Raw genomic sequence first — 20,499 nt, 5'->3', positions numbered from 1 at the left:
TATTGGTTGCAGAAGACTGAAATGTTGGGATAGCCTCCGAAAAGCCTGGATTTGATTTCTCTCCAAACATCCCTACCCCTTCAGCATGGCAACATCAGTTTCTCCATATGCTACTTCTCCCACTGTGCCCTTGGGAATTGTCCTCATCTGACCAGTGAGGAGGACTGGTGCAACAAACTCTGCACTTCTACTGGGCAAAAGTGTCAGGGAAGGGCCACTGGTGGCAAGAGGGGAAGGGAACCCACTGACAGACAGGAGGCAGACTGGGGGGTGATGGGTCACCAGTGCCCACAAATGACTGGATGGGGATCCCAGCAGACTCACTCATCCTCAGTCTCTCATTTGACCTGCTCATGTTGATTAACGAGCTGAGAATTAACTCTCTGGGAACAGTTCCCACTTTAACTTTGGCAGTGCAAGGCATTTTGAAACCCAGGATCAGGAGGACCAGGGGATCAGGCTGCAACCCAAGCAGTGAAAACATAAGCCTGCTTACGGCTCTAAATCCAGATTCTGACATGGGAACAACAGTAGAAACTATGAGTAAAAAACTATGGCTTGATTCAAATTATATGAATTTTAACAGACAGGAAAACCTCATTCCTTTGAGACTTCTTAAGAAATATTTTATACATCAATTTTAATTTTCAATTTTTGAATATACATATTTAGCTAAGAAAACACTGAATATATGTCGCTCTTGGATTCAACAATGTTATTTCAGGCTAAATTTCCTCTTTTCAGTATCTGAAAACTACTACTGGGTCCAGCGTTACAAAAAACTATACATTTAGATGGTGTCTTCACTTCTATACTGCTGTTATCCAGGAAAGTTTTGCCTATATGAAGAAAAAGCACCCTTCAGTGAGTTTAGACACACAGACACGTATGGAACATGCAAGAATCCTTTGGCATCATTGAGAATTTCCCCTCAAGATTTCTCCAAGACTGACTCAAGTAGTATGTATTACCCAGATAGTTCTATTTGCATACAACTTTTACTTACATTTTGGAGGGTCACAGCAACTATATAATCTTTTCTTAACGGGGTTAATCAAATTAAGGCTTTAAAAGGCGAAAGTAAAACATTTGCAAGTTATGGTGAAACAAAGGCCAAAACCATTAGACTTGCAAACTTCTAAGTAATTATGCAGGTGGGGGGGAAAAAAAAAAATCAAACACCAAAAACCACCAAAGAAACAAATATTAGTAGCTAAAATTATAAAAGACAGGGAAGGCTAATAGCTTAGGTATGTGGAAGAAGGCAAGAATCCTGAATTGTAGTTTCAACTCTTCAATCACATCATGGTCCAGCCTCAGATAAAGTACTAACCAGTAGCATTTAGCTACCTACTGTTCAAAGTTCTGCTTCTACTTATCAGGAATGTTGGAGAGATCTTAGAATTTACCTAATTATATATTAATACTTCTTTAATGATAATTTTCCTAGCAAATCCTATCAATGTTTCAGAAGGAAAAAATAGAAAAAAATTAACTAGACTGCAATCTTCTTATACATTTCCTCCATAATTTGATGTTTTATGTATGATTAGCTCCATATCCAAGTTTTTTTAAGAACATTCCAACTCTTGACAGGAAAGTCAAACATATTTACAATATTTGTCTTATGCTGCACTCTGCTGGAACAATCCATTTTTCCACTGTAAGCAAATCTGTTCTATACATGATGCAAAAGTTAATAAAGAGAAAGACAAAAATCTGGGCAATTTATTTCCTGTAAAAAGTGTACTCTTTTGAAGAACATATCTTGTCAAATCAGAGTTTAGACATTTAAAGCCATATTTAGTTGGCCTAATAAAGTGACCTTTTTTTCAATGTTAGAGCACCTAAAACACTTCTAGATAGAACAGAATTAAAGAGGCCTCCCCAAGTTCAGAAAAAACTACAATAAATTTAAGTGCCTCACTAATGCACAGAAAAGCCTCTTGAAACACAGATTGGAAGAGCCTGGATTTGCAAATGTATCATTTTACATATCTTTCACCTGACATACACACTATTCTGAGAAAGCAACATATGCACAGACACCTAGCCCCTTCCATTTGATCAAAAATCAAAAAACAGAATCAAAACCAAAATCAATCAAAAATTTAAAAAAATAATTTAAGAGATTACATAGGTTATTATAAGATTCACCAAAAATGAGACAAGACCTTAAAAAGATACTGCAATTTCTTTTATGAAATGTTACAATTCTGTTGCATTTGCTTCAATTTAAAAAATGAACAAACTTACCTGGGCTAAAGAACAGAACCCCAGCTTGTGCTAACAGAGCTATCAACTCCCCTGAGAATTCATTCTGGGTGAGGATCTGCTCCAGAACCACCAAAACATGCCACACAAATTAAATGTGACCTCCTACTAGAAAAATGCACCTGTGATCATAACAAAGTGTTCTGACCTTTTTCTTTCCTTCCCCCTTCTCTCCCCTCCCCTCTCTCCAGAGAGTAAAAACTCATTTGCAGTGGTCATTAACTTCCAAAAAAAAAAAAAAAAGTTTTTTTTAAGGGGAAGTAAATATAAGAGATGCAACTGAACAGAAATATCACAGGCATGTTCTTGCAGTCTTCTGAGGGCAATGAGAAAAAGCCTTCACTCTTAGACCTGCCTTGGGTGCTGCAAACAGATGCACAAACGCAAAGCACACTTTTCAATTTTGATAATACCTGCTATAATTGTATCTTAGCATTTTTGCTAGTAAAGAAAATTAAAGAATACCCTTCTTAATGTTTTGTAATCCACATAAACCTCAAAAACTCTTCTCAGGGAAGGGTTTCCACAGAGCTTTTTTTAGTGTTAAAAAATATACACATATACATACATATACAAAAAACATGGCTTCTTCGGAAGTTATTGCCTTTACAGACTGACTTGCTAAGTTCAAACCAAAGAATAAATACAGACAATAAGCAACAAATTACTAAATTACTAAAACATTTGCATGAATAGTGAAATAATGGTTTCAGAGCTTATAGATACAGAATATATCAACAGTGACATAAAAAAACAACACACAAAAAGAAGTTTTCAGAGAAACTATCTACTTCAAAGGTTGAAGTATTTAGCCTAGAATTGGACAGGGCAACCAGTTTCCCTGTAACTACATTGCTAGTATTCCCCCTACCATTTAATATTTTTGGAGTAAAAGTTTAATACATTTCTGGAATTAAAATTGATTTTTACAGGAAAAAAGTATATGCTAGAGGGCACGTGTTTATCTGTGCTATAAATGGGTTTCCCACAGAATCAAAAGCACATGAACAAGATGAAGATTTGCATCAATGTTTTTTCTCCATTGCCACATCGCCTTTGTTAAAGTCAGTGGTAGTACAACCATACACATAAATGGAGTTATACTTCAAACTGCAACTATGCCAGTCTGTAATTTTTAACCTGTAATGTAAGAAAATACATGGGGAGAATGGGGGAAGGTTCTTTTTGGAGACACTGGCTTCCAAAACCAAATGGACAATGCAGAGAATAATTTAATAACCAGATAAAGAGAGCAGTGGTGAGGTACTAGGTAGGAATCAAGTCAGGTAGACAAATCTGTTGTAAACGAGCTTCCACTACTGTGGATCTTGAGGACAAAAAAAAAAAAAAAGACAGACAAAAAACCATAAAACAGAAAATTAAATAGGATACCTTCACATATGACAGTAATTTCTTCCCATGGTTTTATACAAATTTAAAAATAGCAAAAAATACCACCTAGTAGATATGAATAAAATACTGAAGATTAAGCCATCCTGCAAGCTGTTAATAACTTCTGCAGTATAATTTCTGCATACAATTAAAAGACCAACGAGAAGTGATCTTTCAATTTGTCAGAAAAGACAACTCATCAGATGTTTTAATGAATACTATTCCTTGTGATTCTGATGAAACAATGCAGCCTTCTTCCCAAAAGGAGGTAACAATCTGAAATATAGCTATTAGTAGCCAACAAGTAATCTGCTCCATATTTGCTTCCACAATAAAAACCAGACATTTACTGTATCAGATACTTATAAAAGCTAAAAGGAATAAATGTAACTAGAAGACACAGACCATATTGAAACACAAGACTTTTCTTCAAAATATTTAATTCAACCTTTCAAGTACCTACTGAGATGCAACAGACAGGTAATGAAATGTTCATTAAGGAGAAATGAAAAAATAAGGAAAATTCAAAGCAGTTAAACTACACAAAGCACATAATTTTCTCAAAACTCTGAAATCCTAAACACATTACAACCGAAGCAAGGGCTACTGTTTTCTTTAACATGACAAATCTATTTAGCTAGCAAATATTTAACCAGTAGCTAGAGGTTGCTCTTTAAGTACTAAATAATGAGATGTAATTAAGGCAGCAGAGGCAAAAGGTTACTAATTTAGAGCATTTCTATGGAGTAGTGTTTAAATTATAGGTTTTATACAAAACACATGGGCCAGTGCACAAGAAAAAAAATCCAATTTTAACGGAATGCAGAACAAATTAACATTTTACCATTATAATACTACTCAATTGTATAATGGGATTTTGCTAAGTGTCACAGAACAGAAAATAAAAGTAACACTCCAAAGTATGCTTGTTAACCTCTTCAAGCTAAATATATTACAAGCCTACTGACAGCGGTAAATAGACTCATTGTAACATGAAAGAGTCTGAATTCAAAGGCCTTTAATAGGTGTTGCTTTTTCTAAGTAGACTAGCCTTAAGAATATAAACAACGAACAAGATAAAAATTATGTTATCCATTCCAAATATTTTCAAATTTCCTACATGGAAATTGGACGATTCCTTTCAAAACAGCATTTTAAAAAATCCAGTTCCTGTGATATATAATGTCTTTTTCCATACTTCTCCTTCCCACACTACAGAAATTTAACTGGCAAGTATAGCCTTCAGCTGCCATATATACAGTTTTGTAGGCTCACCAAGAGAATTTCTGGAAAAAGAAGGATTATGAGTTGTTACGGTCAAACTCTGTCAGCTCAACATTTCAGGGTCCTTGCTACCCATCCAACAAGAAATTCAAGCAAACTCTTAAAATTAAGATATCTAAATAACACTAAGTCTGTATCTAAAACAAATTGCTAATATTAAACCAAGAAATTGGCAGCCATTAAACTTTGTCAAAGAATTCAAGGCAAGCAGAATGGGCAGAACATTCTAGTTAATAAAAGCCTGAAATATTATGTCTGTAGTTATGATGCTCATCATTACTGTCTTCTTCATTCCTGACTTCTGAACCCTGCAGTTCATTATGCCAAATTTTCCTTCATTAGCCAATTTTCCCTTTTCATACTGGTTTAAACTATCCACAACAGAATAATTAAAGGCTTCACAATGTAGAAATACTTACTCTGTAAAAGTTAGTAGTTAAGCACAACTGAGACATAAAATAGACTTGTTGAGATGCCAACTGGCAGGAAGAAATGGAGAAGAAAGTTCTTTTCCCTTTTGTTTTTGTCAGTTTACAGATTTAACCAACAGTTTAGCTCCAACATAAACTCTACATTTTATTAAAAAGATCTAAATTGGGAGAATGACCACACAAGTTACATTTTTCAGCAGAAAGGTAGTGACTAAAACAGAGCTGACTTTAAGGGACACACACACAAGGAAACTGATTTTTATTTTGTATTGATAAATCACCTATACTATTTTTGAATATTTTTTTTTCTTCAGGAATCCAAAGTCTACCACTATACTGCCTCTAGTAAGTAATACCATGCAGAATCTTAACTGAGAGTGTGCAGAGCAGAGGACTGATAATGCAAGGTCTTATTTCCACCTCTGACATTGGTTATACAAGTGATTTTGGACCAGCCATCACCAGTGACTAAATCAAATTTCACACCTGCAAAACTACCCAAGAACAACAGAATAGTAATTTAGACAGTCATCTTCTATATGGTAATGGAAATAACTAGTTGTGCAGACTGATGTAAAACATTTTTAGGTTAACTTTGCAGACAAAATAGCTCAGTATTGCTGGGTTTACAATACAGTTACAGCAGTAACCAAATCCACTTCAATATTCAACTCCTACCAAGATCTGTAAGCATTGGATGAGTAAATAATTTACTAAATTTGGCCATCAAACACTTATTTCCTGTGTGGTTTTTGGTTTTGTTTTGGAGGGAGGGAGATCCTTTTGTTTGGTTTTAAATCCAAGTTTGGCATAAAATGCTACTGAATCACATGAATTTTGTAGCTCTCCCCTTTAGTATTTATGGTTGGTATAATGAATGTGTAACTAGGCATTTCACTGAATCCAAGTACAAAAGTCTGTAAAATGTTTACTCTGAATTTAAAACCAACATATAGTTGACATCCATTCACAATGCAGAACTGTCATCTGTTGCAGTGCGCAACCTCAGGATCTCATCCAGGGAAGCAGCAGGATTCCAGGGACCAGCATGAAACACCAACAAGACGGGCTCCCATTCATGAAACCATTTATTCAGCATGGGAACAAAGTCAGGTCCAGAACAGAGAGCTCTGAACAGAGGCACAGCAGGGGTTTTTGAGGGACAGAACCGAGGGTTTACACCTTTGAGGGTGGAGTTCAGGGTCAGGGACCATTAGAAACACACCAAGGGAAAACCCCCCAGGGACTCAAACCCAATCAGAACACCTGGGCCGCCCTTCACAAGGGGTTTGGGGTGGGACAATGTAACTCTTTGTCTCCCTGAGGCCGCTGCCACAGTCACCTACTGTATATCAAAGAAATCAGTATACTTATCTCAACCTTACAGCAGAAAATTATCTAGCTCAATGTTATTTCATCCATCTGAAAGCACAGCACCCATGTACACACTGGTAAAACAAGTACAGTAGCCACCCAAAGGCAACCTATTAAAATTACTTCCCAAGCCACCAAAAATGCTCTTAGTACTGCATGCAGAAACCAACCAAAATTGATAATGATTTAATAGTCATTTAACTCATCACAGCTGGACTATTCAATTAAAATGAGAAATTTCATGAAGATCACATATAGAAACTCCCAAAGTAAACACCGTGGCTTCTGCCAGATAAGCACTAGCTCTTAGCTATATATATTTTTACGCCTCAAATGCTTCCATACTACAGAATTACAGAAAACTTTCTAGGGAGCATGAAGTAAGACTGTTTCCCTTCCTCCATGAAGATGGTATCAATTTTTTTTATTCAAGTTTTGATTACACTACTGCATATCACTTCCTCCCTTGCCTATGGAGTACACTTTTCCCAGTGAAAGAGACTGTCAATGATTTAAACTTCAACAAGGGTATCCAATAATTCAGATTATCTGATATAACATTTCTTTCAAAGAAATAAAACTTATCAGTATTCCTTTCCTTGAGGAATTGTAGCCAACCGGTTCCATTTTCACTCATCCAAATGCACACAGGCTCTTTCAGTCCCTACAGAAAGCCCTCATACACGGTCTGGTGACCTCATATTAAGCTGAAAATACAAGATCTACCACTACAAAGGAATATTATTTCTTCCCCTTCAAAAAGTCATAAGCCAATGAAACAAATGTCATAAGCCAATGACACAAAAGTGCCAGAGAATGTTTACATCACAAGAAGTGACAATAATCACTTTTTACCATTGCCTTTATACTCCAGAGGGTACAATCTGCCTGTATCCCTGAGGACTGAACCAAAGTCTGGGGAATTCTTCAATAGTCTCAATGGTGCCATAGGTCTAAAGTGCGAACCCAATCCCCAGAGGAATGGGGGGAAAAATTAATAAAAATCACACGTCTGGTCCTTTACCAATTTAAATGGAGCAGTGGGTGTTCAAAGCTGGCTGTTGACAAGTTCAAGGGGAGTAATTCAGTAGATGGGGCTGTAGGACACAGCACAGTGTAGCTGGAACCCTCCTGTGTGGAAAATATGACTGACCAGGCTGAATGCAGTCCAGAAGACTCCTGTTGAGCACTCTCTGCCATGTCTACCCACACAAGAACATTTTACTGGCAATTTCTTTCTCTTGTTTCCTGCTTTTATATTAACTCTCTCCACAGGAAAAGAAAACAAAACAAAAAAAAAACCAAACCTTACTGATAATGTGAACAATTTTACCTATTTGTCCCACATACTGATGAACCTGTCAGAAGACTGTCCCACACTGAAGTAATTGCTACCACAGACCAAAATACAGAAGAGTTTTGCCAATAATCCTAATATATGCTTCCCAAGCACAGCTAACTATTTTCAGACATTTTTGGAATACATCTTCTAATAAAAAGGAGCTTTGATGACATTGTAAGTATTCCACTGTTAAAGTTAAATAAGTCTTAAGGAAATAGAAACATAACACTATTTGAACACCGGTAAAATAGAGAATTTTAATTACACGTAATAGCCAACAAGCTGCTTTTAGTGGCTATGAAAAAAACTACATTTAGCAGAAACAGCAATAAAACAAGAGAAGTTAAATATAACTCCTCCAAGGAACAGCATATTTATTCAAGCCAAAAAAGAGCTAATTTATACTGAGGGTGTAGCTCTCACTGACATTATCTGGGGAAAATGACTATTACAGGAGAGTGTGATATATAGCCTTTGAGTCATGCATGATAAACCCTAACAGTTTTGCTTTGAGGTAAAAGTCCTTACTAATCAAGTAATGAATCATTCCTAAAATGTCAAGTTCCTGAGGCCTTGTGTGTCAGAAGTGCCACTGGAGAGAGAATACTCAATCATTAATGACCACTTTTGAGATTTTTATCATCTGATTAATAAGCAAGGAAAAGAGTTAAGGGGCTTGAACAAAGAGTTAATAGACCTTTAATGATATTCCCTGTGTTTTAGTGAACAGAACATATTGAGTTTTATTTGCCACTGACTACAAACCACCAGCGATCCAAGTGCTCCACACATTGCAAGTGTTAAAATACTGCAAGGAATAGTACTTTGTCTTTCAAAACATTAGAAAATTATATTTACTTTAAAAATTGTAATGAATATACTTTGTATTACACCTAACAGTGTAGTAAATTACAGAGTAGAAAATAAGAGAGTGGCTTCCTAATCAGTATATGGAAAAGAGATAAGGAGAAAAATTAGGAGATTGTATTTTTTCTGCAATATTTTAGGTGCTGGACCTAAATATTTTAGGTGCAGGAACAACTCTTAAGACTAAAATGAAGATATGTTGAATTATGAGCAATTTTAGATTTGTATGAGCAAATGTACACAAACACTGACATCTAAGGAGGGCAAAAGCATTTGCCTTCAATATATTTTCCATCTTTGTGCTGAAATCATTATGGAAATATCAAAAGAAATTACTTCATCTACCAGTCTGAAACCACCAAGGATTACTAATTTAAGAGTATTTCCAGCTCATTTGAATGCAAAAAACTGTCTAGCCAGAAGTCAGCTCAGTCAGGTGAGTCTCCAACCAAGAACCAGCTATGACAGACTCAAGAATCAAATGTAAGGGTGTCATTTGATAGCTGTGGGAGTCTTATTCCAAGAGCAGAGAAAAATGGGAAACAAACAGAAGCAAAGAGGGGAGAAAGGAAGCAAAACATAGCAATGAGATCCAAATCTCTTGCTGAACAGATGAAAATAACTTTGGACCTTCCAATTAGAGTGGCTCTCTTTTCCACACACCTGTCTGTACTTTTCATGATAACAAGAAAATTCATGTATACATGCACATTTAGAAGTTCCTTCACAGATCTGTAAGTGTCAAATACACTTTCTTTCAGTAGAGGGGGAATTCAGTACCAGGTACTGGACAAAGCTTAAAGAGTTATTACCAGTTTGGGTTAATTGAGCTCCAGAAAACTGTGACCAGGAGAGATACAAGATCAAACCTAGAGCACATACCTAGGGACCAAAAGACGGAGGTCTTGAAGTATTGCTTGGTACAGCATCCAACAGCACAGCAAAAGACTAAAACAGAGCTGCAAAGAATGGTGTAGACAGACACAGAATTGTTCCAAACCAGCTGAAAGACAGGAGGTGGAGAACCATCCCCACCTGGGGGCCACATTAGTGCAGTACTATGGAAAGGTGTATTAGTACACCTTTTTGTTTGACTGACACAGGTGTAAAGCCTCCAGATGGCATCACATTCACATCTAGCTGATGCTGAACGTAACTGAACCAGATGTGTGACAATACCCTCAGCAAAAGGCAAGTCCTTGGACACTGGGCCAGATGCCCATGTCATATAAACAGGCTCTCAGAAAAAACATGAACTGTTCTAAAAAGTGTCACAAGTATTCACCAAGGAGATATCTAACCTTTAGATATTTATCAACTCTTAATTGGGTTTTATATGAAGTGTCAAATTTCAGAGAGAAAAGCATATGATTTGTAAGGTACAATTTGAAGTCAAGTAGTTCTCTCAAACATGTGATGATTTACACCCAAAACTAACTTTGTCTGATAGTGTCAAATACTCTAAAATGGACAAGAACCAGCACACAGTACTTTAGTACATAAAATATTGCTTGACAAGGTTTCAAAACTCTTGCTTAATCACAAACCACAACAAAAGAGAGACATAATATGCGTGATCAGTAACACTGGGCTAAAAATTCCTCACAACTGTCTGGTTAAGTAAGATGTGCTCAGAGGGATTCTAAGTAAGTTCCTTTAAGTTCTGCCCAAAATTTAGTTTAATTACACATTCTGCTGAAATCTCAAGAAACATAAATATTTAGTGCATTTCCCTTGGCCTTCTAAGTTTGCTCAGAGATGAAAAAGATATTCTTTTTCTTCATACATTTAGTTTGGAAAGTTTGTTGTATCACAGCTTTCTTTTCTTGGAGGCTTTTCTAAAAAAAAAAACCCATCAGTTAACTGTTCAACATGAGTTGCATGTGCTTTGAGCTGCAAAGATGATCTTACATGCTTTAATTGTGTGCTGCTCTAAATATTTTTCCTTCTTTGAGAAAAAGAAGGCCACAAAGGTAGCTTTAGATTTGATTATCTAAACATCAACTTTTAAGACCAGAGACCAGATCCTATCACGTAGTACAGCTACTCACTGCCATTCTGACAATAACATTGATTACATGGGATTGAAGAATTCCAAAAGGATCAAAACAGTTGCAAAAAACCAACAAAAAAAAAAAACCAACCAAAAAAACACGCGCCAACAACAAACAACAAAATAAGGGCACTTAACCATCAATCTTGTGCTGCAAGATAAAACTGTGGGCCAGTCCTAAGTTTTGCAGCTGACATTCATAGCACAGTTGCTCAAATTTCATCTCAAAAATATGAGACGGTCCATCTTTCTGTTTAAATTAGGCTATGTCAAAGAAACAGCTATGTAATGAAACTCACAAAGATCAGAAAATATATGCACCTTTCTTCAAGACTTCCATATGAAAGAGAAAGGACAACACCTGTAACATTACTAATTAAAAGAACCAGTTCATTCATTTAGAGACATCTGGCTTCCAAATCCTTTGCAAAAATTCATTTGTTTCTTCAGGAGTCTCTTCTGAATGCTCCAAGATGCCTAACTAACATCCAGGACTGTATATGAAGGGACAGCTCACAGACCTCAAGGAAAAGGGCTACCTTTATATATTGATAAAGCTTTCTCAGTAAAAGGCAACAAATTCCTATACAGTTTACTGCCATGTAAGTAATTAAAAGAGATCCTCCTGATGGAGTTGCCTTTTTTATTCTAAATGAGGAATCATGGTGTCTCTATCACGCCTCTACTGGAAGCAATTGTGTTTTGCTTGTCTAAAAGTTGTGTCAACAACTTTTAACAGACTGATGGTAAAAACTACACTTACTTTCCAGAAGGAAGAACCGATGAGGGAAGTCTCACTGGAAGACAAATCTGTAGGAATTGTGTTATTTTCTACTACATTAAAAGAAAAACCTATGAGCACATCTTGAAATCAGAAAGACTATTTGGAAGCTTTTCTGCTTGTTTTTAGGTGAGAAATTCCCATGTGCATTTATCTCTTCAAGACGCAATTCATATACAGCATATACTTGCATCTTACAAGATGCAAGACCAAGATAAGATAAATACAAACTGTGTACTAGATACAGCAGAGTAATCTAGACAGCTTCTAATTGTTTACTGAGTAGGATCAGAAAATCACATTGGAAATCACTTTATTACTACTTACAGCCAAGTGTTTCTGAGAGACAGGCAATTCAATACTAATATAAAGAAGATAAACACAGAGGAATTGCTGAATTAGGAGAAAATAAAGGAAGAAAATTTTCAGCATCAATTAGTTCTGGTTAGACAAGTGTGCTAGGTCCTTTCACTAATGGAAGAAGGTCTCAAATTTATAAAGTACCTGAAGGAAAAGCTAAAATGTATCACTGATCTTTAAAACAGACCTAGTCTGGAGAATATGCAGTTCCTAAGTTTAGATGTCTAAGGTTATGGAACTGTGCTGGTCATTTATGTCACATTTGTTTAGCCAGTCCATTCCATTCCAATCCACAGTTATTGTCATTTCCACTGACTATACAAAATTTTAGAGTAACATGAAAAACCAGAAATCATTCAGTTCCTCTGTATGTTGGTTTGTTTGGGTTTTGTTTTGAATTAGCAGGCTGGGAGGGGAGAAACACTATTTAACTGTTTCTGCTGAGACAGAGGGCATCATCCCTCTTGTCTGAGTATGTGGCTGCTGCCAGTCAGCACTAAGTCATGCGCTGGCTTGACAGTGCACAAATAAGCAACTGTCAGAGGGATACTGGGGCCAAGGGTGAAAGATAAAAACTGATCATTAGAAAGCACGAGAAAGTCAGTGATTTTACAGGGTAGGGGATGAAGAGACCTCATAACATGGGGAAATCTGAGGTACTGTGCAACAGTATCATCAAAGAATAGGAAGGGAACTATACTATATATGTTGAAAGTCTGTGGGTACTTCCATCATGTGAAGATCATAATTCGTCTTGCTTTTTCTGACTTTTTTTTTTAATACAAACAGAAGTAATGTGAGGTAGAAGTGATTGCTTTGTAATCACATTCTTTTTTGTAAACTGGGACTGCTCTATCTTGTCTCAGATTCATGTTTTAAGTATTTAAATTTGGTTAAAGAACAGTCAATGCCCTAGGAGAACTCCACCCCATATATAAAATTCATCCTCCTCTTCTTTCCCTAAAAGAATGTAACTGTGGTAGGCTTCCAAACAGGGTTAAACACAGCTTACAGCTAATATTGCTTATATTCAGTAGGATAAAATCCATGTGGGTTGCAATAAGAAATTGAAGCATCTAATTTTTATGACATTTATTAATTCCAGCTTGTACCTGGAAATCCAAGTAATGTTTGCCAAGAGTCAATGCATGAAAATTATGATTTCAGGGTAAGAACTTCAAGCTACTGCCAAACTATGAATATTTTTTCTTTATTATGACAGAAAAAACATTGTAGACATTAAAGATCATTAAACTACCCTTTCAAGCAATAACATGTCTAGTAGGGGAGCATTATACAAAGTACATGCTGTTTACAACAGCTACCATAAAATTTGCTGCAATCTCATTTCATATTTGAAGTCCTTTAAAATAAAAAACCTATATGGAATTTCAACTACCATTCAATGGCTTTTAAATGTATCTAATTAAAATCCTTTCCTAGGGCAAGTTCTAGCAGCCTGTCCAAGTGTACTACTAAATTTTTTTTAGCAGATCAAGAATTTCATAGGCATATAAATAGCATCTATTGCAAATTTACTTTTTTCATTATTGTCATAGCACCTTCCTACAAATCCTTCTTAAAGATCATAAGAATAACATTTCCTATTTCAAATGTACAAGACTATTATGTACATAACAGCTGTCCTTTTCCTTCCAGAATGGAACACCTGATGTCACTGTTTGTTAGCTGTTGTTAACACTCACTTGAATCTATTTAGATCTAAAATATTACTTCAGAAAGTTAGATTCTCGAAGAAAACGTAAACCGGGCTATAAAATTACAAGTAAGTTTTTTGTCATTGCACACACTGATGCCTGCTTACACATTTCATTACTGTCAAGGTGGAAAGTAAAGCTAAAGTTTCCTTATAATAGACCAATCAGTAGTTTTATTGGGGCACTAAATATGGCCTGCCTTGTTGGTAATGCAAAAAATTACTTAATAAATAGAAATGCTTTTTACCAGGGAATGAAATGCAATTTGATTAATTTTCTCCAGTTTGACATCTATAACTTTGACATGCATTGTACATTTACCTACATATCACACAAACAACAGTTACTTGTAGTTGAAAATCTGAAAATTAACATTTACAATCTACTTTAGTTGTAAAATTTGATTTGGTTCAGAAATTCATAACAATTTGCAGGCAGGCAAAGAAACCATACAGAACATGTTTAAAGTAGATATTTATCACACCTAGGCAATAAAACTACATGACTTGAATATTCATTATTTTATTTGTATTTCAGAGGTTGTTCATGAAAAAGTTATACATCTGCAAGGAAATACCGGCAGCAATACAAGGCATCTTTATATCCCTGTGGATTTGCAGAGGTTACCGTACTAAAGCTTCAATTATAAAAAAATCCTACACTATAATAGCTATTTTACCAAGAATGTAATTCATATAGTGCCCAAGTTCTGAAGATTGTGTTAAAAAGACTAATAAAATCACACACTCACTAACTGGAAACCCCTTTCTGCTCTAGATGAAAAGATTTGGAATACACTATAAAACCAAAATACAGACATTTCCTTTCTGAGTACAAAATGTACAATGTGAGAAGTAACAAAAACCTTGCTTTGCACATAACAATCACTTTAGTGAAAAGTAAGGAAATAAAACAAGGCAATTTTTTATTTTCTCATTATAATAATATTTAACATAAGAGAGGAGGATGAGATTCTCAGACGATTATAAGAAAATTAAAGGCGTACTTATTTCAATGTCAAAAAGCTACATGCCTAAAAGAATTTTTGGAGTGAGACTTCATACTGTTCGCATTTAAACAGCCTCATTATTCCTTTTCAGAAAACATGTTTAGCATATTTTGAATACCTCAACTATTTGCATTAGAGATACTTGTTCAAATAAAGACAGAATATGATACTGAATTAAAGAAAACAAGGTCTTTTCAAATACAGAAAATACAACATTGAGCAATTTCATTTCACCCCCAGAGAAGAGTCAATATTAAATCCTACCACAGCTCTCACGTTCAAAACAACACATGCAGCAGTGGGATCTCTATGGCAATCACCATTTTACTACACTTTATAGTAACAGTACTACAACATTTCTTTTTTGGAAGGGGATTCCCACAAAGAAAAGAAATTACAAAAGAAATCTATCAAGTTTAAACAATTATGCAAAAATGTAAACATTTGTTCTTTGAAAAGAAATCTTTTTCCTCATTTTTCTTTCAACTACACTAACTCCAGTTCAAAAAGCCTACAATGATAATGTTAAGAAAAGTATCCATCCATCTAATGTTGAAGGACTTTATAAAATAAGCATTGGCAATAGGCATTTATTTCAATAATCTGACTTTTGCCATATTCTCAGAATTCAGTTTTCACATCAACTACACAAGAAAACTGTCAAAAACATCCCAGTTGCTCTTAAGTTTAAAGGCAAAAAGTTCTAGACAGCAAAAGCAGACTCAAGAAACTCACTTAATCTTTCAGACTTATTCAGTCATGCCATTTTGAAGTGTTATAGAATAACCCATCTAGCACAATACCTAGTATTTATTAAAGGAACCAGAAAATCCCCCCTTTCAAGCTTAAATCATCTTATGTGAACTCAGTAAAGACTGCAATATCACTGTGAACCCAGCACAGACAAATAAAAGCAAATCTGGCTTACATGTAAACATACAAGAAAAGGCAGTTTTCTCCAATTTAAAGAAATGTTTTCTTAGATTAAAAAGTAGGGGGAAATAGTTTTCCTTAATACCTTTGGATTTTAGTTGTGTGGTATACAACACTGCAAAATGTTATATCTTTTTTCCAGTAAGGATTCTAATTGTGACTCAGCTTCTCAAACAAGGCATGTCAGAAAGTAAAATCTGATCATCCAATGGAAAAGCACAAAACACATAAAATGACTTCTTAACAAAGGGGATATACAATGAAAAAGTTATCCTAAAGCAACACAGAGCTGAGGCAGGAAGAAAAATTAATTTCTTCTTTGTGCAGTATGGGGATGGCATGGGAAGGATTTCTTTTTTAAAAACACTGTTCTGAAGATACCACATTCTGCAACGATTAGAACATAAATCCCCATAGGAAGGACATGGTCAGTCTCAGACAATTTTGTTGTGGATGTTACACTAGCCAAATCACTCCAGCAGTTTACAGTGTACCATAAAATATTTACACAAGCTATGAACTATAAAATATTTTCACATGAACTATAAAATATTTACACTATCAACATCAGTTAGGAAAGAACGATGTGCTGTCAAGCTGGTATGACCCAGGAGTAAAGATTTTGTGGTCACAGATTAAATAAAACTATTGCAAATCATCTGGAAAGCTACAGGGACTATTAGGTTAAACAAATTAATGCTTCCTGGTCTCTTGGATGGTAAATGTAACCAGGAAAGCATAGCTTATGTGCTTTAAGCTGGGTTTTACCAACAAGATAAAGAAAGGTTAGGCTCATAATCAAAGTGTACTGACCTCTCTGAATGTTCCTTCTAGCAAGGTGTCCAGATGTTGAAGAGGAGCTGGAGTTTTGTCTTTGAATCGTGTCAGCAGTCGCCGCTCAATAGCTCGAAACTGTACAGCCCTTTCAGATAACAGCTCCTGATATTTCTCAGCATTCAAACGTAGCTGCAATTTAAGGGTTTTCAAGAATTTAAGGGCCACATACATTTCTGTATGCACTTTCCAAATGAAATGGGAGAAGGATAGGAAAATTTTTGAGACAGTGTAATACTCAAATATGATGTAATTTTTGCCAGTTTCTTTATACACCTTGTAAAGATTGACACTTTCAAGAATTATCATGTGCCAGTGATATCAAAACTGTCAACAGCCACAATAACCTCTGAAAATGCATAAATATGTCATCGAGAAGCCAATTAACAAGAATGAAATTTCACCAAGACACAAAAGGCTTCCTCTTGCTTTGGTGTGCTATTCACAACACATACACAATGTACTGGACTTGATATTCATGGCAGTAGAAAGCAAAGGGTTATTCCCTTAGCATGAATAGAAGTACTAAATTCTGTACAGTTCAAATTATTGCCTTTTTCTGAAGTTAAATCCCTTTTCCCTTTATCTATACTGATTAGCTAACACCACCAAAATTCCTTGAAGTGTTCACAAAAGAACATTTAAAAGAAAAAATTATTAGAAGATCAAATAGGAATTTTTATTATCTGGGTACTTGATGTACTTTGCAGTACATGCCTTGAAAATAAAAATTACTAAAGATGAGTCTTTCAAAAAGCTGTGATACTATCATACAGCTGATGTTATAACTAGCAGAAGAAACATCAAGACACACAGCTGTCCAAATGCAAGAAAAACTGGCCCAAAATGAAGAGAACAGGTAGGTTTCTTAAATTTACATACCAGATTATATTTTAAAATAAGCAAATGTCATTCTGCCTGTACATTATTATGAAAAACTGCTGAGAGGTGCTGTGGAAAAAACACTATGAAGTTTTACTAGAAGTAGTAGGAAAAAAAGGGACATCTCAGGTAAGGGATAACTCAGGTAATATTCTCCTAAGCTCGCCAAAAAAACAGTGTGCTGAAACTAAAAGGGATGGAAGCATAAGAATGCCTTTAATAGAACATTTGACTTTTTTTAGATCAGATAATTACATTAAAAAATCAGAAATTTCAAAAGAGCCAGCTGCAACATAATTAGAGTCTAAATTAGCACCCCAGATATCACACCTGTATTTAGAACTTCAATGTATTTAAGCTTGTTATACTATCTAAGGAAGCCTAGGTTTAAAGTATTTCTACAATAACCATCACCTTCAAAAAATTAACATATTTTACTCTCTAATTAGTTGAAAGACAATAGAATAACTACTCAAGAGCTTGAAATATAGACCAGGATGTAGGCTGATTACTCAAAAAATCCCAGAAAACCCCAATGACAACTTCCATCTTTCTGTGTGGTGACAGCTACACCTCACAGAAAATTTGGGAGCATGAAAGAACATCCAGTATTATTTCTCATTCTTGCATAAATATGTTGCTGCTTTTGCCCAAATACACGAGTTTAATAGAAATTTTCAAATAGCTATTTCTCATTTTTTATTGGAAAGATATAGGGGAGAGAATGCATGTATTTTATTTTATTAGCTATTTCTACAAGATAGCTGAATTACTGCAGATTTTTCATTGTCACCTGCATGGCCAAACAGGAAAAATTAATTACATTTCTTTTATTTCTGGTCTGGCTAACTTCCTTCAGTCTCCAATGCTACTTCTACAAGGGCAGATTTTTTAAAATCAGAAGGGACTTCCCCTTACATACAACATTGTATTTTCTGAAAGCCAAATGCCTGTGGATACTGTAATTATAATCTGATTAATCATTGTGCTTAAATCCAATTTTCAACTAGAAGACCCTTAGCAACTCATATATTATGTAACATACCTCAAAATGTCGATCAATTAGTTCAAAATATTCTTGCAGGGGAATGGAACCAGAAAAGGTACATGCAAAGTCCTTGCAGTTTTGCTTCTTGAAATGCTCTTCTAGTCGATGTATGAGCTCTTTTGTTACCAGCCAAAGGTCTTCCAACTGATCACTCTGAATCCTGTATCGTTCTTTGAGTAAAAGAACAAATACAAGACTAATCAACACAGTTTTCAGATATACAAATTTTCTATACAATAGCTTAGCTAACACACAAATAGAACTTGTATCCAAAGTCTATATGAGATTTTCTTTAGACATGTACATTCACAAGCGTTAAAGAAATACTCATATTTTATTGATTGTATTACACTTCATTTTAAATACAACTAATACTAGTAGAAAGTGATTCTTATCCAGCTACATACTATGACATTGGAAATATGGTTCAGTGTAGAAATGAAAAGCAATAATATAAACTGAAGTGAAAAACCAGATCCTGATAGCTAGTGTTATCTGTCCCAGCAAATTCATTTATCTCATCAGATTTTTCATTTAGTATATTTTAAAGTACCAGGCTAGTGGAATGAGATTTTATTTCTAGTTCACGTTTGTATAACCCTCTCTCTAGTTTCTAGAAAATCAGAATAAACTAAGATAAATGTTAGTTTCATTAACATAATTAACTGCTATTAACTAATAAATGTTGAGGAAAACATTGTGGAAAATCATAGCAGTCTTTTAATATTAATTTTTTGAGATAAAGCATTTCCAAGCATGAGTTCCTTACATCTTTTCATTACACATCTGCCAATAACTAACAAAAAAAGGATAGACAGAAATGCAACTATGGGTATTTGACACAAAATCGTTCCTTTTTTTGCCCTTGTTAAAAAAGTTCACAGTAAATCAAATTAACCAGAATTCTTTTAAACTTGAATGTACTTATTTTAAATTTTCTCAACATTAGTAATTCAAGATTGTTTGACATTACTACTGGCATGATTCCCAGGATATGTATTTCACTGAATACAGAATGACAAATTCTGTTTACAGTGTAGCAGGAAAGAAGCACGTTTTATTTAAAAACATGCTTGTTAAAGAAAAGAACACCATCTGCTAAAGATAGCATTCGACCTAATATCCATTTTTTAAACACTCACAATGCAATGGCTGGACTTACTTGGATGTACTGTCATATTTTGCTTTAAGTGATTTTTCCTTGATGGAAATTAGCTCAGATGTTTTCAGGCCAAATCAACAGTCATTCCACTTATAATTGACATATCTAATACATTAATGGTTTAAAATGGACAAAACTAATTTCCTCCAAATTGCACATTTAGTTTCCATGTACTGCTTGTTGGTCAATACAAACACAATCTAATTTTACCATGGCCTGAATAGAGAACATCGCAATCATTTGCTTTACATGATCTTCCAAGTCTCAAAAAAGGCAAATTAGATTTAGAAACGTTACAAAACTGAGAATCTGTAGTTAAACTAAACACATGCTCCAAACAGAAATACAGTGAAAAAGAAAAAAGAAATAACTGTGCTTCTGTTCATCCCATGCTTTTATGATGGTTAACCAACTTGTATTAGCTTTTTGTTAAAATAAGCTCCATTAAAGGAAATTAAAACAGATTTTTAAAAAATTCTCTATCAGAAAAGCAGAAAACTGAGGGGCACCAATAGATTAAATAGGTTACAAAGTCTTTTCACGCTACAGTAGGCTGTCCAAATAGCACAACCCACGTTAGGAATAGCTGTTCTGCCAGTAACAAGTTTAGAAGATTGAGTTCACTTCTCAGCTAGGAAACCCAGAAGAAAAAAAAAAAAAAACAGCCACAGTTAGCAGTCAATTCTTCCTTACACTTTTGTTAAAAGTAAGTTTTAAAAATTTCAGACAAAAAAAAACCCTTAAAGTTTTAATCT

General features: G+C 35.0%; 1 protein-coding gene across 1 annotated transcript in view; it reads right to left on the bottom strand.

Moving 5' to 3' along the window:
- The window catches only part of BBS9 (Bardet-Biedl syndrome 9), a 281,935-nt gene that overhangs the window by 191,858 nt on the left and 69,578 nt on the right, over positions 1–20,499 (bottom strand). Inside the window, exons 19-20 of the mRNA XM_058833781.1 lie at positions 18,580–18,752; positions 16,632–16,784 (exon numbers count right to left, since the gene is read on the bottom strand). Of these exons, the coding sequence (XP_058689764.1) occupies positions 16,632–16,784; positions 18,580–18,752 (326 nt within the window). The remainder of the gene's footprint in view (positions 1–16,631; positions 16,785–18,579; positions 18,753–20,499) is intronic.

The sequence above is a fragment of the Poecile atricapillus genome, chromosome 2, assembly GCF_030490865.1.
Source record: "Poecile atricapillus isolate bPoeAtr1 chromosome 2, bPoeAtr1.hap1, whole genome shotgun sequence".
In the NCBI taxonomy this organism is placed as follows: domain Eukaryota; kingdom Metazoa; phylum Chordata; class Aves; order Passeriformes; family Paridae; genus Poecile; species Poecile atricapillus.
The sequence above is the reverse complement of the archived record's forward strand: the minus strand, read 5'-3'. Positions and strand labels throughout refer to the sequence as shown.